Raw genomic sequence first — 14836 nt, 5'->3', positions numbered from 1 at the left:
AAGAATGTTACTCTACAGAACAAAATGTGGGGTGTAATAATTTTCTGCTTCTTAGAAGAGGGGATTACTACCAAATAGCCTGGGCAGAGCTGCTAAGCAGAATATGGGGAGAGTCTGAACCACCATTCAGTGACTGCCTTCAGTCTTGCCTCAGCAGAAACCAGATGTTGACAAACCACAAAAAAAACCCCATGTATCCACAATTCCATCGGAAATGTCCCCTATTTTAAATAAAATTAATTTTAAAATGCAAAAACATTATTGGCTGAAAGTCTTCCATCTAGCGTAGGAAAAACCCCAAACCCGCCTACCCTGAGACGCACAGAGAGATCGGCTGCAGCCACCTGCACTTCGGGGACACGAACCCTCCCTGGGACAACAAAGCCACTCGGCACTTTCCCCTGCCGGCACCAGAGGGCAGCCAGCCCTCAGAGGAGACCCGCGTTGCCCCCTCCCCGCCGGCCACCAGCCCCCGAGCTCTGGCCACAGCCCCCAGCGGTGCCGGGGGGATTTCACATGCCACACAACCCGGGTGTCTGCCCCCCGGTCAGGGGAGGCTCAGCCCCTCGGTGCTGCGCCCAAACTGCCAGCACCTTAGGACCCAAAATTTTCATTTTCAATTCACAAAGATCTAGCCCAAGACCATATGTTTCCCAGCTTCCTGAATGAAGCAGCCCGTAAAGCCCTCAGCAAGCTCCCGGCAGAGGTAAGACATCCATCCTGTGAAAAAATACACCATGTTATTGAACCCAGCAAGGGTACAATATTTGCTATGGCGTGGGAGCCAAATGTTTAGGGAAGTTCTACCAGCCTTCACAAACACCCTCTTTCCCTTGGAAAGCTCCTGCTCAAACACTCGCTCTAAGTCACTGCAGAGCCGTCGCCGTGGGCAGCCACACAAATCCATCCAGATGCCCCTTGGCTAAGGGCAGCACTTACTGCCCCATCCCACCCACGCTGGAGGGCTCTCCTGCAGCCACTTGAAGGGTCTCTCCCAGGCCCTCTCCCAGGGCACAGACAACAACCTACTGAAAAAAAGGAGACATCAGAAGGGTTTAGCCACATCATCTTGCTCAATCTGGCTTAGGTGTCGGGGATGAGAAGACAGGAGCTGCCTGCTTAGGGCAGGCAAACTGACCTGGATCTGCCACAGAGAGTGAGGGTATGTGCTCTCAGTTTCGTTTCTGGAGTTTCATTTTAAATACACAGTTTTACCAGCTCACCAGATTAATAGCCAAATACCACAATTATCAAAGACTAAAGCCTTCAACAAAACTCTTGAGAAGCCACAGAGATGGTGGTGCAACCTCAGAGTATGCTCCTGGCTTGATCTGAACTCAATGCAAGAAAGAGGCCAAGGTCTTGGAGTTGGATTAAACCTCTATCCTCCTATCTGCATTCCTGCCTTAATGAGCATCTGGAAGTTGAACTGATGCGCTCCATTTAACAAGATAAACATCCTCTTTCAGTATACTTCTTTCCCAGAGGCCCTGCCATCATCTGACAACCCCAGCCACGCCTTCAGGAGAGAGAAAGAACTGACAGCTCCCGTGTCTTGGCATGATCTGGGGAAAGCCTCCCACCAACAGGCGCAAACGGCAAAGCAAAATGCAAACCTTCTGCCCAAAATCCTCTGTTAAAAGACCAAGGCAGCTCTCATTCAAGAAACCATGGGGGAAAACCAAGCACCCACCTTCACAGGAGAACACGCGGTCGCAGAGGAAGCAACACAAAAATCGCAGAAGAAAATGAGAGGAAGGGCAAATTGCATTTCTCAGCCACGCTCTCCACCAAGTCTCATTATCTGTCATCGCACCCTACCCAGCTCCTTGCCGCAAGAACACGAGGCTCTGAAACCTCTCCCAAAAAGACACGCTCAGAAGAATGAGAACAAATATTGCGGGGACTTCTCCTCCTTCTCATAAGAGATCCCATCTTACTGGCCAAACAGCCGGGCTTTGCAAGCTTTCACAGACTTGCAGAGCACAAGTCTCTGACGGCACCAGTTCACCTTGGTGCTGTTCCAGTACAAAATCTGATTGATTCTGGCAGTTCCTACACCAAGGCTTGAAACCCACTCACCATTGATTGCTTCTGAATGTGACACTGCTAACACTAATAAATCGCCAGCACCGCACCACAAGCTTGAGTGCCTTGGGAATACAAAGGAGAGCAGTGGCAAACTGGCACTTCAGCTGGTCTTTAGACTCACTTGAGAAAATGTATTGCAGCCAAGGCAAAATGTGTCATTTTGCATTTTTCACTGACTTTTGTGAACAAACCAGCCCCCAAGAAGCTGGGCACACTTAGAGCAGATCTATGGAGAAGAAATCCCAAAAAAGGATCAAAGATAAGCCCTGAGTTGTGTAACTGTTACATGATTCCACTGAAACACCACATCCTGCTGCAGACAGCCGGTGGCACTGACACAAAACAGGAGGAAGAGTAAAGAGAAAAACTAATTATCTTGTCTGCCTTCAGTTAAATGAAGCAAAAATAGCCTGGGCATCTGCTGTGGGAGAGGCACCCAGAGAAAAATGCACCATACTCCCAACTTATGCTTGTACCTGAATCAGTTCTCCAAGTATAAGGAAAGAGCAAAGCCTCCCAAGCAGCCCTAACATACCATTATGGAGTACTTACAGGATCCTGCTGATAAATCAGGTTTTTTTCACTGCACTGTGACCACCTCATCAATACAGCATACTTTGCCTCTCCAAAATTTCAAAGTCAGTTTCTAATGTGAAATTAAAGGTCACCTACCATTTATTTCTACACTTGTATATTTTATTCTGAAACACAGTCTGCATGTCCCTACAGACAGAGAGACAATGTGATCATTGTGACATTCACTGAAAACTCACTGCTCTTCTGCAGCTTTGAAAACATATTAAAAAATAGTTTTCCCCCAACATTTAAAATGAAGCAGTTTATACTCATCATTTTCTAAATTACTCGTAAGCTCACTTATCCCAAAGTGAAAGCTGCATTTGCCCCATCTGGAGAGGGGAACAAGGTGCTCCCCAGCCTCACAAGCCAGCCACACCAAGGCTTCTCTAGCCGTTTCACTTCATCAGCACGCAGGGTCACAAGGCTCTGCCAAGGGGAGACCAGCCCAGGCCACCATCACTGTCATGAGGACACGCTGCTCCAGCCAAAAGGGCTCAGCTCTTCCTTGGCCCATGGCTCACAGCCAACCACCACATGGCCAGCAGCAAGGGAGCAGCTCCCTGAGCTGAGAGACCTCTGTCTCATGCCCTACCCCGGGACTCCTGTTTATTGACTCATTTCGGGGCTCCCCCCTGGCTTTACCGATGACAAATCGGGGGCCAAAGTGCCACTGAATGAAACAGGCTCTGCATCGGGTAACCTGATGGGGTGAACTGCAACAGCGTGTTGCAACGCCCCAGCGCGTTATCACAAGCAAGATACGCATGAACAACCCATGGCTCGGGGACAGGGTGCTGCAGGAGCTGAACCCTGCACAAACACAAGCCGGATCGGGGCACAGCGGCCCTCAGCCCTTATCTTTTGACAGGAACTTCACCGGGAGCAGAGGCCCACAGGGGGCACCCTGGGGGGGTCAGCACCTCCCCGACTATTAATCGATTTCAGCCCCAGCAGAAGGCTCGCCCGAGCCGGGGCTGGCCTGCACTGAAGGGGCCGGTGTGAGGCCCGCTGGGCCCCGGCACGGCCGTTACGGCCCGGCTCTGCCGTGGGCCCCCGGCGGACGCCGCCTCCGGCCGCAGCCGCCCGCCGCGCACAAGGGGTGCCCTGCGCCGGGCCTCAGCAGCCGGGCCCGCCTGACTGGGGCGTCGGCTCCGGTGGGAAACGCCGCTCTCGGAGAAAAATCAAACCGGCCGAGGCGGGAGCGGGGGAGGAGGCGCTGGGGGCGGCCCCGGGGCGCGGCGGAGCCCCCCGGACACCCCCACCCGCAGGAAGTTCCCCCCGGACCTTACCATAGCAACCGGCTGGGATCCCCATTGGTTGCCCCGCTGTGCTGCTGATTGGGCGGCGCTGCCATCGAGGCAGGACTTGAGCGGTGATTGGCTGCTAAAGGAGGGGACGGCCGAGCGCTACCAACCGCCGGGGCGGGCGGGGGGCGCCGCCCGCGGGGAAGGGCCGTACCGGCAGCCCCGGGGCGGGACCGGCCGCTGTTAAAGCGCTCGGCGGGCGGCGCGTTCCTGCGTGGGGCCATGGCGACCTGCGTGCGGCTGGGTGCCGCCGCTAAGGTGCCCCTCCTGGGGCTGGGCACATGGAAGGTAACCGCGGCCACGGCGGGCCCTCTTGCAGCGGGGCCCGGGGCCGCCGCCATGCCGCGGCTTCTGGCTCCCGGAGGGGGCGCAGCGCTGCCGCCGCCACCGACATCCGCGGCATCCCGGCCGGGGTTCCCCGCTCGCTCCGGCGGGGCCGCTGCGGCGCTTGGCACCGAGGCTCCCTCCCTGCCCGCCGCCCCCTCGCAGCAGCCCGAGCTCCTGCGCCGCTGCAGGGCTCTGCCCAGGGACGCGGGGCGCTGAGGCCCCTCCGCTGGGCTGAACCCCCCCAGCTGGCAGCTGCTGAGGGCTTCTCCTCTTGGAAGTGGCGTGGGGAAGCGAGGAGGCCTTGGCCCGGCCCTGGGGAACGGCCCCGGTGTTGGGGCCTCAGCTCTGCAAAGCTGTTGGGCTGCGGCCCGCCTGGGAGCTGGGTGACGGAGGAACGGCTGGAGGCTGGCTTTGAGCTCAGGAGCCTGTATTCAAGATGTGTACAGACTCAAGGAAGCTTTATGGAAAAGCTCCTCTTAAAGCCCCTTTGGGTGTTTATCTACTCGCTAGCTACCTAAGGAGCAGCGTGAGAATCCCACATCAAAACACATCATACCCTTCTCCTTCAGTCCCCCCCAGGTAAGGTGGAAGCTGCAGTGATGGCTGCCATCGACGCTGGGTACCGCCACTTTGACTGTGCCTACGTGTACCAGAATGAGAGGGAAGTTGGGGAAGGGATCCAGCAGAAAATCAAGGAAGGTGTTGTGAAACGAGAGGACCTCTTCATCGTCAGTAAGGTAAAGATCAGATAGTCCTGGATCATGGACAGACCAGCTTTACCTGTGATATTTTTACAGTGGGAAGCTAAAGTAGCTTTATGCTGTAGCACTGGAGACACTTGGTAATGTAAATAAGATCACTCCCAATACTATTTTCTTCTTGTACCTCATCAGCACAGTGATACAGTTTGATCCTTTCCTGTACACTGATAGTAATTGTTATTATTGTAGCTGTTACCCAATGGCAACAAGAAGAGAGAGTTTCCTGAGCTTTGAGGAGAGAGGAGAATGACCCTTGTCCTAACTGTCTGGTGGCAGCTTTCTTCACCAGTCAATCCGCTAGCACTGAGGGAACTCAAGACTGTGATTTTCCCCTCAAAATCTACTGAGAAGTTGAGCAGCACAGCCCTGCTGTGGTCTGGCACTCTGGTGAGGAGGCCTGGAAGCACTGGGGATGGATGAGGAGGAACCTGGCCCTGCATCTCATAGCTCTGCTGGAGCAGAAAGGCCACCTGCTGAGCACTGGTGTGGGAGAAGGCAGAGTGGGCCAGGTAGCACCAAGCGAGGTAGAAACCATGATGCCGAGGTCTGAGATCGCTTGGTGTCAGGGGCTGATACAGAGGCAGAACCAACTTGGTAACAGCACCTCACTGACTGCTAAAGCGCAGCAGAGGAGATGAGACCTGCAGTGGCTGACGCTCATTCCAGCCGCTGGGCTCGCAGCCCTGCCAAAGGGGTGTCTCTGCTGCGTGAGGAAGATGAGGCTCTGGGCACCTTGGGACAGTGTAATCTGCTCAGCACATGTCCCAGGGAAGGTGTGGTTGGTGGCTTCTCTTTGTCTTGCTTACTAAGGAAAACAGGACATTTAGCTGGATTCTGAAGCTACTTCTTACCTTGGTAAAGGTTGGTGCCAACCACTTCTTGGTGGCTTTTTTGTATTTTCTTGGCTTTGCCTGCTAAATTCAATGCAGGAGTTCTAGGCATGGTCAGGAATGACAGATATATGTCTTCATTTAAAAGCCACCTATTGCAAAGGCAGAGCCTGTGTAAAAGGGGGTAGCACACATGATGTCTTAACTACTGGAACCAGAGGACTTTCTCTATTACAATCCTACTCAAATACATGTGCTGCCACTGGACATACTGCCTTCAGCGTGACTGGCCAGTCCTGCTCACAGAGCAAGCCCCATCAGAAGAGCACTAGGATGACCTCATTCCACATCGCCTTCCAAAGATGGAGCGTTTCTGTCCTGTGCAGGAGGGTACCTGAGAGCTTTAACCCAGGAGGTCACGGTGTGCCTTGGCTTTTTGTCTCTAGCTATGGTGTACGTTTCATGACAAACCTCTGGTGAAGGGAGCCTGCCAGAAGACTCTTGCTGCCCTGAAACTGGATTACCTGGATCTCTACCTCATGCACTGGCCTTTTGGGTTCAAGGTACAGTAGTGGAAATGCCCTTGCCTTTGTTTCTTGTGACTACTGCTTTTGGGGAGGTATATGGCTTTACAGCCCAACAATTGCTCTGGCTGACAAAGATGATCATGGGTCTGTTGTGTGTACCGTCACTGCTCGGGTGCTCAGCTTTACTCTGGCCATGTGAGCCAGGCTCTTGATCTCTGCCCCTGATGCTGTTGCTTGCATACCCCTTTGATCCTGGGAATGATGGTGTGAAAACTAGGGGCAGGTCTCACAGCTGCAAGCATAAGATAGGCTGCTCTCCCTTTCTCTTACAAATCAGTGTATGCTCATCTCAAAATTACCCCTTGCAGGAAGGAGGGCTGCACTTTGCTGCCTGTCGGAAATTTTCCTCTGTGTTACAGAATCGCAGAACAAGAGGAAGTATTTCTGTTTTCCATTTCTCTCTTTAATCACAAAGTTGTTAATGCAGTACAGATAGAGATGACCTTGCCTGTAGGAGCCTTAGTGTTGTTCCAGTGAGACAGGAATTCAAAAGGTGAAACTTCTTGGCAGCCTAAACTGTCCCACAGATTAGTGAAGGAGCTGGTGTCTCAGGTTGACTATTTCTAGTCTTAGCCTTTCCTTCCTGCTACAGTTTGATCAGTCTCCATCCTACCTGTTGCTTTAGAGATGCTCATCTTTATTTCATACTCTATTTTAGCTTTATGTTAACAAAGCCATGAAAGTGAAACTGTTAAACACAGCTCAGTCTTGGTGTCTTTTCATAACTTGTACACAAAGGCTCTTCTAATTTTTCTAGTATTAGCAGCTTTACACTGAGCTTTGTCACGGAAGAACTGTCACTGCACGTAATACCTCTTTTCAGCAGATCTGGTGTTGTATAGACCAAAGCTGCATGTTCCCAGTACCTAAGTCCCCTGATGCCCTTCTGGAAAAAGAACAGAACAGTTCTTCCTAAGTGGGCACAAAAGAACAATAAGTGAAGTGAACATGTATGAGACTGGAAGCTATAGTTCTGTGGTTTGTTTCCCTGTAGGTGTTTGGGTGTCATCAGTTTGAGGGGTCCAAGGGAAAAACTGGTCTTTATGGGAATGGTCACTGGCAAAAATGCCTTCAATTCCTCCTGCTCCTCAGGAAGGAATGACTGAATGTAGACAAGAGTTAGCGTTCTTGCTTGTGCTAGAATTTTAAGCTGTTGTGATTGTGAGCTCTCACGGTATTAAGTGAACTTTTCAACAGATTTTCAAGCATTTTCTTTGTCACTGACAGGCAGGAGAGGAGCTGTTTCCCACAGATGACAAAGGCATGTCTATACCCAGCAACACAGATATTCTGCATACATGGGAGGTAAGTTCAGCCACAGTGGGAGAATCATGTCTTCTGTCCTCAGCAGTGGTGTTAGTTTCAGCAGTCACAGAATGGCTCATGCGTGTATGCAGAATTAGTTGGAAAGAATTCACAAAACTATGCGGTAGCTTTTAAAAGTGTGCATGCTTAGTCAAGCTACTGTTCCTATTGACTGTGGATTAGCACCTCAAGTCACTGAGCTGCACAGCCACTTTCAGTGGAGCTGCAGACTAGACTGAGGTTAGAAGTTATTTACTTGACCATAACTGTATTATTTTTCTTCACCACAGCTCTCATGCAGTTCTTGAACTGCCCAAACAGGTTTTGCAGAAATAGACACTTAGGTTGTGACCCTGCCATCCTCCTAGTGCATAGCCCTCCAGTGCTGTGACAATAGTAGACTTAGTCTTCTTTTCCTTGTGTAACTCAGTGAATTTAAGTCTCAGCAATGATTTGGGGCTTCGGTGTGATGGAAGACATGGCACGGATACTACCCAGTACCCACTTTTCCCCCTGAGAATCAAAAACTTGGCAAGTCCAAACAGCTATTTTGTGCTTCCCATGAAAGGAAACAAGCCATATCAGGAAGAATGTATTCAGATCATGTCTTGTACGCTGGATGGTGCCTTTGTTCCTCTTTGTGTTAGGCCATGGAAGAGCTGGTGGATGCTGGTCTGGTAAAAGCCATTGGAATCTCCAACTTTAACCGTGAGCAGACTGAAAGAATCTTGAACAAGCCAGGACTGAAGCACAAGCCTGCAAATAACCAAGTAAGCTGCAGAGTGACTGCAGGTGAATAGCTTTCAGGGATTATAAAGATGTATTACAGTTGAATGAGGAGATAGAAAAGGGAGAACAAAGTAGACACAGCATGTACTCTAAGTCCCACTCTGTGGATATTTTTTGGTACAAAAAGGACCGGAATCTTTCCTTTTTGTCTCACCTTGTTGAACCACTGTTTACAAATTCTGGAGTATTTACCTATGAAGCATCCACTCTGGAGGGATAAAGAATCTAGACATGAGCTATCATTCTGACTCTAATCAATGATTTCTATAAAGCATCTCAGAACAAAACCCCAAAAGCACATAAGGACCCAATATAAAAGTTGGTGCCCTATAGAATTCTAGTCTTGTATTGTCACACAGACAACATGCAGGGTAGGATGAAGGCAGCCTGTAAGTAGGATTCAGAATAAAATCTCTGGAGTATGGGAACACTACAGTAGTTCTAAAACTATCAGTCTCTACTCCTGTGTTGACAGATCGAGTGTCATCCATACCTTTCCCAAGAGAAGCTTATCAACTATTGCCAATCCAAAGGGATCACTGTGACAGCATATTGTCCCCTTGGACGCCCTGACAGGTAATTTCCAAGTGGGTTAGTGTGGTTTAAGTTTGAAGCATTCAGACTAATTGAATCAGTAATGGTGCAGGGTGGGTTTTGGTTGGTTTTGGTTTTGTTGTGGTTTTTTTTTTTTTTTAATTATTCATGCTAGGTAGAAACTTTTTGGAGTGATTCTTTGCCATTTCTTCCTTTTTGTCTCTGTGTAGGGCTAAGCCAGAGAATCCTTCCCTTCTGGATGACCCCAAGATCAAAGAGATTGCAGCCAAGCACAACAAAACCCCAGCACAGGTGCGTAGGTGCTGGACAGTAGTGGGTACTCCTTCCAGTAACGCAGCCATTAAGGAAACGACATCAGAAGAGAGGGTACAGCCTCCAGCAGTGTTCCCTGTGAACTGTGGTGCTCTTTTCCGGTGTTAACAAGCAATGCAGGTTGCTTACTATGTGGCCTGCAATATATGCTACTATCTCTTTGCCCTCAGCCAGAAAAAGATTCTTGACCCATCTTCAGATGTCATTTCCCCTCTCAAGGCCTCTTGCAGAGAATGAAAGCCTTGCATAGACTGCTGAGAGTCCAGGTGGGAAGAAAAGGAATTGACTGTCCCAAAGCTGGATGGGAAAGGAGGCCTTCCATGTGGGCTCTTTGCTCTCCAGGAAGCGCTACCTAGGCCACAGCAACGGGAATGATTTGAAATGCAGCTCTGCAGAGGCGGTGTAGCTTAGGGAAAACAGCTGCTGGAACAGGCGCTGCTTCCTTCAGAGCAGGAGCCATCCTCTCTCTGACTCAGTGGTCTGTTCCTGCAGGTTCTCCTTCGCTTCCAGATCCAGAGAAATGTGATTGCGATTCCCAAGTCTGTCACACCGCAGCGCATTGTGGAGAACTTCAAGGTGAGTGATTATGAGCGAGCTGAGTGCTGCCGTTCAGAGATGGCATGCCTTCTCCCTGCAGAGCAAGCAGCAACCCTTTTTCACCCTTCCCAAGTCCTCCTCAGGCAAGAGGACTGGGCCTTTTCTTCCTCTCTGGAAGCTAGGGCTACAATGAAAACTACAGCTGGAGAAAAGGATAGACAGCTCTTGGAAACACTATGCTGATAAGGTTATCAGCTACCTTACATAGTGCCTCCTGTTCTGTGACTTGTGCATGAACTGGCAAGCAGGGCTTGCTTGGAGTCCAAGTGCAGTAACGTTCCTCAAAATATAGAGTAAGCAATGTTAAGGGAAGCATCCTGGTGTCAGTAAACCACATTGCCCCTCTGACTGTTAAGTCGGGGGCTTTTTTATTGATATTGGACATCAAGATTTCAGAAGTAACATAGCTGGATTTATTGAAATATGAAACTCTTCCAGGTGTTTCTTTGGAATTGCAGAGAAATGCATCTTCCACAAATAGAAGCATTCTGCAACCCTAAGTGCTCACCAAATATCTTGGAACAGCTGGCACATGTAACTGCAACTGGCAGTCTTTTTTGTTTGTTTCTTCCCTCTGCCAGTAGAGTCTTGAAAATCCAAAGATACTTCTTTTCCTTTTCCTGTCTCATGAAGCCATCATTTCTAATTGTGATGGTTTTGCCTGGGATAGAGTTAATTTTCTTCACAGTGGCTAGTATGAGGCTGTGTTTTGGATTTGTGCTGAAAACAGTGTTGATAATACAGGGATGTTCTATGTATTGCTGAGCAGTGCTTACACAGAGTCAAGGCCTTCTCTGCTTCTCACACCACCCCACCAGCGAGTAGGCTGGGGGTGCACAAGAAGCTGGGAGGGACACAGCTGTCACAGCTGACCCCAACTGACCAAAGGGCTATTCCATACCATATGATGTCACGCTCAGCATATAAAGCTGGGGGAAGAAGGAAGGGAGGTACATTCAGAGTTATGGCTTTTGTCTTCCCAAGTAACCATTATGTGTGATGGAGCCCTGCTTTTCTGGAGATGGCTGCACACCTGCCTGCTGATGGGAAGCAGTGAATGAATTCCTTGTTTTGCTTTGCTTGTGTGCATGGCTCTTGCTTTACCTATTAAACTGCCTTTATCTCAGCCCATGAGTTTTCTCACTTTTACCCTTCCGATTCTCCCCCGCATCCCACCAGGGGGAGTGAGTGAGTGCCTGTGTGATGCTTAGTTGCTGGCTGGGGTTAAACCGTGACACTTAACCAGCACCCTTTCTGATGTGAACTTGTTCTTTAATCTTGTGAATCTTGCTTCTGATTTGATTTGTTCAAAGAAGTGATTTCGAGCTGTTTCTCGTTAGGTGTTTGACTTTGAATTGACTAAAGAGGAGATGGCAACCCTTCTGAGCTTAAACAGAAACTGGAGGATCTGTGAAATGATCACGTAAGTGACAGCTTGTTTCCTTCAAACTCTTACATTTTCAATAATCTTTATTCTGATCTCACAGGTACTGGTATAGCTGTTTAAATTGGGTATATTCTGAAATTATTTGGCAGATGAAACATCTGTTATTTAACATCTTAGTAGAGTTATATTTTCACTTTATTGACTAAAGGATGAGTATAAGTCATACTATTTATTCATTGTGAATCCTTTCTCCAGGAAACTTTGTGTACCTGGAATTCCAAAAGGAGGGTTCTAGTTGATTAACTTTGGCTATGTCCATATTGGAGAAATGAGCATTAGGCAGTTTTTAAACTTAGGGTAATTTTTTGTTGTGAGTTACTATAAACTGATGTCAGCTCTTATGTATGTGGTTGTGGGAGGGAATGACCATCTGAAGTGCAGTATGAAGAATGACTGCTTGCAGACGTGCATCTTGGAAGCCTATAGCAAGGCCACGGAAACTGCTGTTTGCTTTGTCAGCAGTGTGAACTTTAACTCTTTAACTAGAAAGTAATTTGGTTCCACCACTGTTCAGTGTCTGAATAATAGGAAAAGACTTTAACTTGTTGGTCATGTATGCCATTTCTATACTAATAAGTCTCTTAAATTCATTCTGCAGTTACGCAGTTCAGAGCCTCCCTTGAAGGCTCCTCTGTGTACCCAGTGTAGTTCTATATAGCATTTATTTCAGCCCTGAGAGTAACTTTTCCTCTTTGATTTCCTCCAGGTGCAAAAATCACAAGGAGTACCCTTTTAACGCAGAATACTGAAGATAATTTTATCCTGCCCTCCTGCAGGCCTCTGAGGTCTAATGAGCTTCTACTGTTGCCTAGAGTTGTCCACTATGTAGCTTGCACACTGTATCTCTCCTGCCAGCAAAGTCATAGTATATGTATTCAGTGACTTTGTTTGGGTTTTTCTTCTTTGGTGGAAGGAAATAGTGAAATTGTTCTAAAGAACAAAATATGGGCTATAATAATTCTCTACTCATTAGATGAGTGTCTCTGCGTGGCTGAAATAGCAAAGCAGAAAACACAAAGAATGAACTAGCAACTGATTTTTTTTTTTAATCTTCTGTCTGGCATCAACACCACTTAAGGCTGCAGGGTAAGGATATGTGAGCACAGAGGATCCATCCTGAAAGAATGCACTACATAATTGTTGTCTCTTGTCTTCAGGCAGTGATTAACTTCACTTCTAAAGCACAGTCCAAAGCTTTCTGGGAAAGAAGAATAAATGGGGGAAGTGTCCAGACCTACAGATGCATACCAACTTGTGCTGGGCCTTACTTCAGTTGGATTCTTTTAGAGGCTGAAACTGGACAGAGATTAGTGTTCAATTTTATTATTATGCAAAATAAAAAATGTTTAGATTACTGCTGGTTTGGAAGTTCTAGTCTAATGTGAAAAATTGACAAACCAAGCCACTTGCATCAACAATGTCATTGGAAACTATCATCTATAATCAATTTTAAATGATGTCACAGGAGCATCAAGATCTTGTCTTGATCAGAGGTTGAATAACTTGGTATAATAAGCTTTGGTTGACAGAGCAATGCTGACAAGAACAGTAGAGTATGACAAGCCTTAGTATGGACCTTGGATCAACAAGCAACAGGAGACCAACACCTGAAACTGCTGGAAGACTGTACAGTGTTATCACTGTGGACTGATTTGGCTGCTAGCCTGTCCTGACATCTGGCTATAAAAACCTGGAGTAACAGAGACTGGGGGGAGAGGGGAGACTGCGTTAAGCAGGTGTTTGATACTGCATAGAAGCAAAGGGTGCAAGGTGGAACTGTTAAGTGTTAATACTGAGCTTCTGCCCAGAGCCTGACACTGGAGCGAGTGTTATGTTCCCTCCAAGCTCTGCTGTGCTGACTCACTGGCATGGTAACTGGGACAAGTCTCTAATGATATGTATGACTAAAGCTTTCCCCTGACACAGCCTGTCGCTCATGGTGGAGGATGCAGGTGAGCCTTGCTAGGCTCTCTAGGAGGTGTTTTAACAACATGGCACTTCAGGGGTCCGTATGTGCAATGTGCCTTTGACTGGCAGACACAGGGCACCTGCAGTACAACTACTGTGTTCTGATCTATAACATCCACACCAGATCAAGCTGTAGGGTCTGACAAAAGCACATGAAGTTTGAGATCTGTCTTGAGCAATGGGGTGGTCTGGAAACTTCTTGAGAACAAGATGATTAACAAAAAACTGCTTTTTGTAATGGTTAATAGTATTAGGACCCAATGCTGACTGACTTACTGCTTGTGCCACACTAACTTCTGTTGTAATTTAGTGTGCAAAAAATGAATACACTTATACAAGCTTGAGCTACTTGCATTGTACATCATTAGTTTGTAAGTATGAGTGCATGTATGAAAGATGTTTGACAGATGGCAGAAAGGCTGAGAGGTGGAATGCCACAGGAACATCAAGATATTGCCTTGATCAGGAGTAGAATAACTGACTATAATGAATGATGGCTGACCAGCCAGTGCAAACGAGAATTGTGTGAGGAGTCTTGGGACATGTGAGCTATGGCTGTGAAAGTGACAGGAGAGCAATAGCTGGAAGTGCTGGAAAGCTACATGGTGATAGCGTGGACTGATGTGACTGCAAGCCTGTGCCGACATCTAGCTTTAAAAACCCACAATAAAGGGGACCACGGGGAAACATCACTACACAGATATCCAAAATTATGAGGACACAAGGTGTAATATTATGTGTTAGTGCTGAGGCACTGCCCAGAGCCTGAGACTGGGACAAGTCAGAGTCAAGTTTTGTATTTCCCCCAGGTGAGACTATGCTGACTCACTGGAGTGGTGGATGAGAGACGCATAATATTATACCTTGTGAATACTTCCAGGTATTGTTCTCCTGTAACTTTCACAGCCGTAGCTCGTATGTACCAAGACTCCTTCTGTGCCTATGTAATGCTCTCCCTGACAGGCTATTCCTCCATTGGTCTACTTGGTGAATTCAGCTTACCAGTGTCACGTTGCCTGGTGCTTCCTTACCCCATGACAAATGCAAAAAGAACTTAGTCTTTTTATGTAATTAAAAAAACCAAAGCTTTTGTTTTCAAATGAGGTGTGAACCAAACTTGCACTTTTGGCTGGAGTGTTATGGTTATGAGAGACAGGACAATGGACCTCAGATACATTACAGTTTTAGGTGTTGTTAGTACTTACTCTCACTCATTCCAACAGGAAAAAAACCACAATGCGCAAATATTCTGCTCAGTACACTGACGTATTGAGATCACATAAGATATTCTAAAATATATATATATATACACACAAGTCCCTAGAATATATATATCTAATATGCTTTTCAGATGGAGGTCATCCAAATATTTCCAACCAACATT

The 14836-nt window shown here is 47.8% G+C and overlaps 2 protein-coding genes across 3 annotated transcripts in view; one reads left to right on the top strand and one right to left on the bottom strand.

Moving 5' to 3' along the window:
- BPGM (bisphosphoglycerate mutase) overlaps positions 1–4010 on the bottom strand; it is a 38340-nt gene extending 34330 nt beyond the window's left edge. Inside the window, exon 1 of the mRNA XM_087767555.1 lies at positions 3960–4010. The gene's annotated coding sequence lies outside the window, so the exon portion shown is untranslated. The remainder of the gene's footprint in view (positions 1–3959) is intronic.
- An 81-nt stretch (positions 4011–4091) lies between these two features.
- LOC104020199 (aldo-keto reductase family 1 member B1) lies at positions 4092–13796 on the top strand. 2 transcript variants are annotated; one of them, XM_087767552.1, is made up of 11 exons: positions 4092–4262; positions 4871–5038; positions 6339–6455; positions 7707–7784; positions 8432–8554; positions 9049–9149; positions 9338–9419; positions 9933–10016; positions 11378–11460; positions 12191–12269; positions 12642–13796. In XM_087767552.1, the coding sequence occupies exons 1-10, from the start codon at positions 4197–4199 to the stop codon at positions 12231–12233; spliced, it is 945 nt and encodes a 314-aa protein (XP_087623678.1). In that variant the 5' UTR covers positions 4092–4196; the 3' UTR covers positions 12234–12269; positions 12642–13796. The 2 variants fall into 2 exon arrangements, with proteins under 2 accessions (XP_087623678.1, XP_087623677.1); XM_087767551.1 differs by having other exon boundaries at positions 12191–13796.
- Positions 13797–14836: the final 1040 nt, after the last annotated feature.

The sequence above is a fragment of the Nipponia nippon genome, unplaced genomic scaffold (assembly GCF_047370975.1).
Source record: "Nipponia nippon isolate SJK-2023a ecotype South Korea unplaced genomic scaffold, ASM4737097v1 scaffold_3, whole genome shotgun sequence".
In the NCBI taxonomy this organism is placed as follows: domain Eukaryota; kingdom Metazoa; phylum Chordata; class Aves; order Pelecaniformes; family Threskiornithidae; genus Nipponia; species Nipponia nippon.
This window is presented reverse-complemented; position numbering and strand designations above follow the sequence as displayed.

What these genes read in the sequence shown, in the direction of transcription:
- LOC104020199 (XM_087767552.1), top strand. Translation starts at nt 4,197, where the DNA reads ATGGCGACCTGCGTGCGGCTGGGTGCCGCCGCTAAGGTGCCCCTCCTG. An exon ending in ACAAGCCTGCAAATAACCAA is followed by an intron (nt 8,555 to 9,048) that starts GTAAGCTGCAGA and finishes CTGTGTTGACAG; the next exon opens with ATCGAGTGTCATCCATACCT. An exon ending in GCATTGTGGAGAACTTCAAG is followed by an intron (nt 10,017 to 11,377) that starts GTGAGTGATTAT and finishes GTTTCTCGTTAG; the next exon opens with GTGTTTGACTTTGAATTGAC.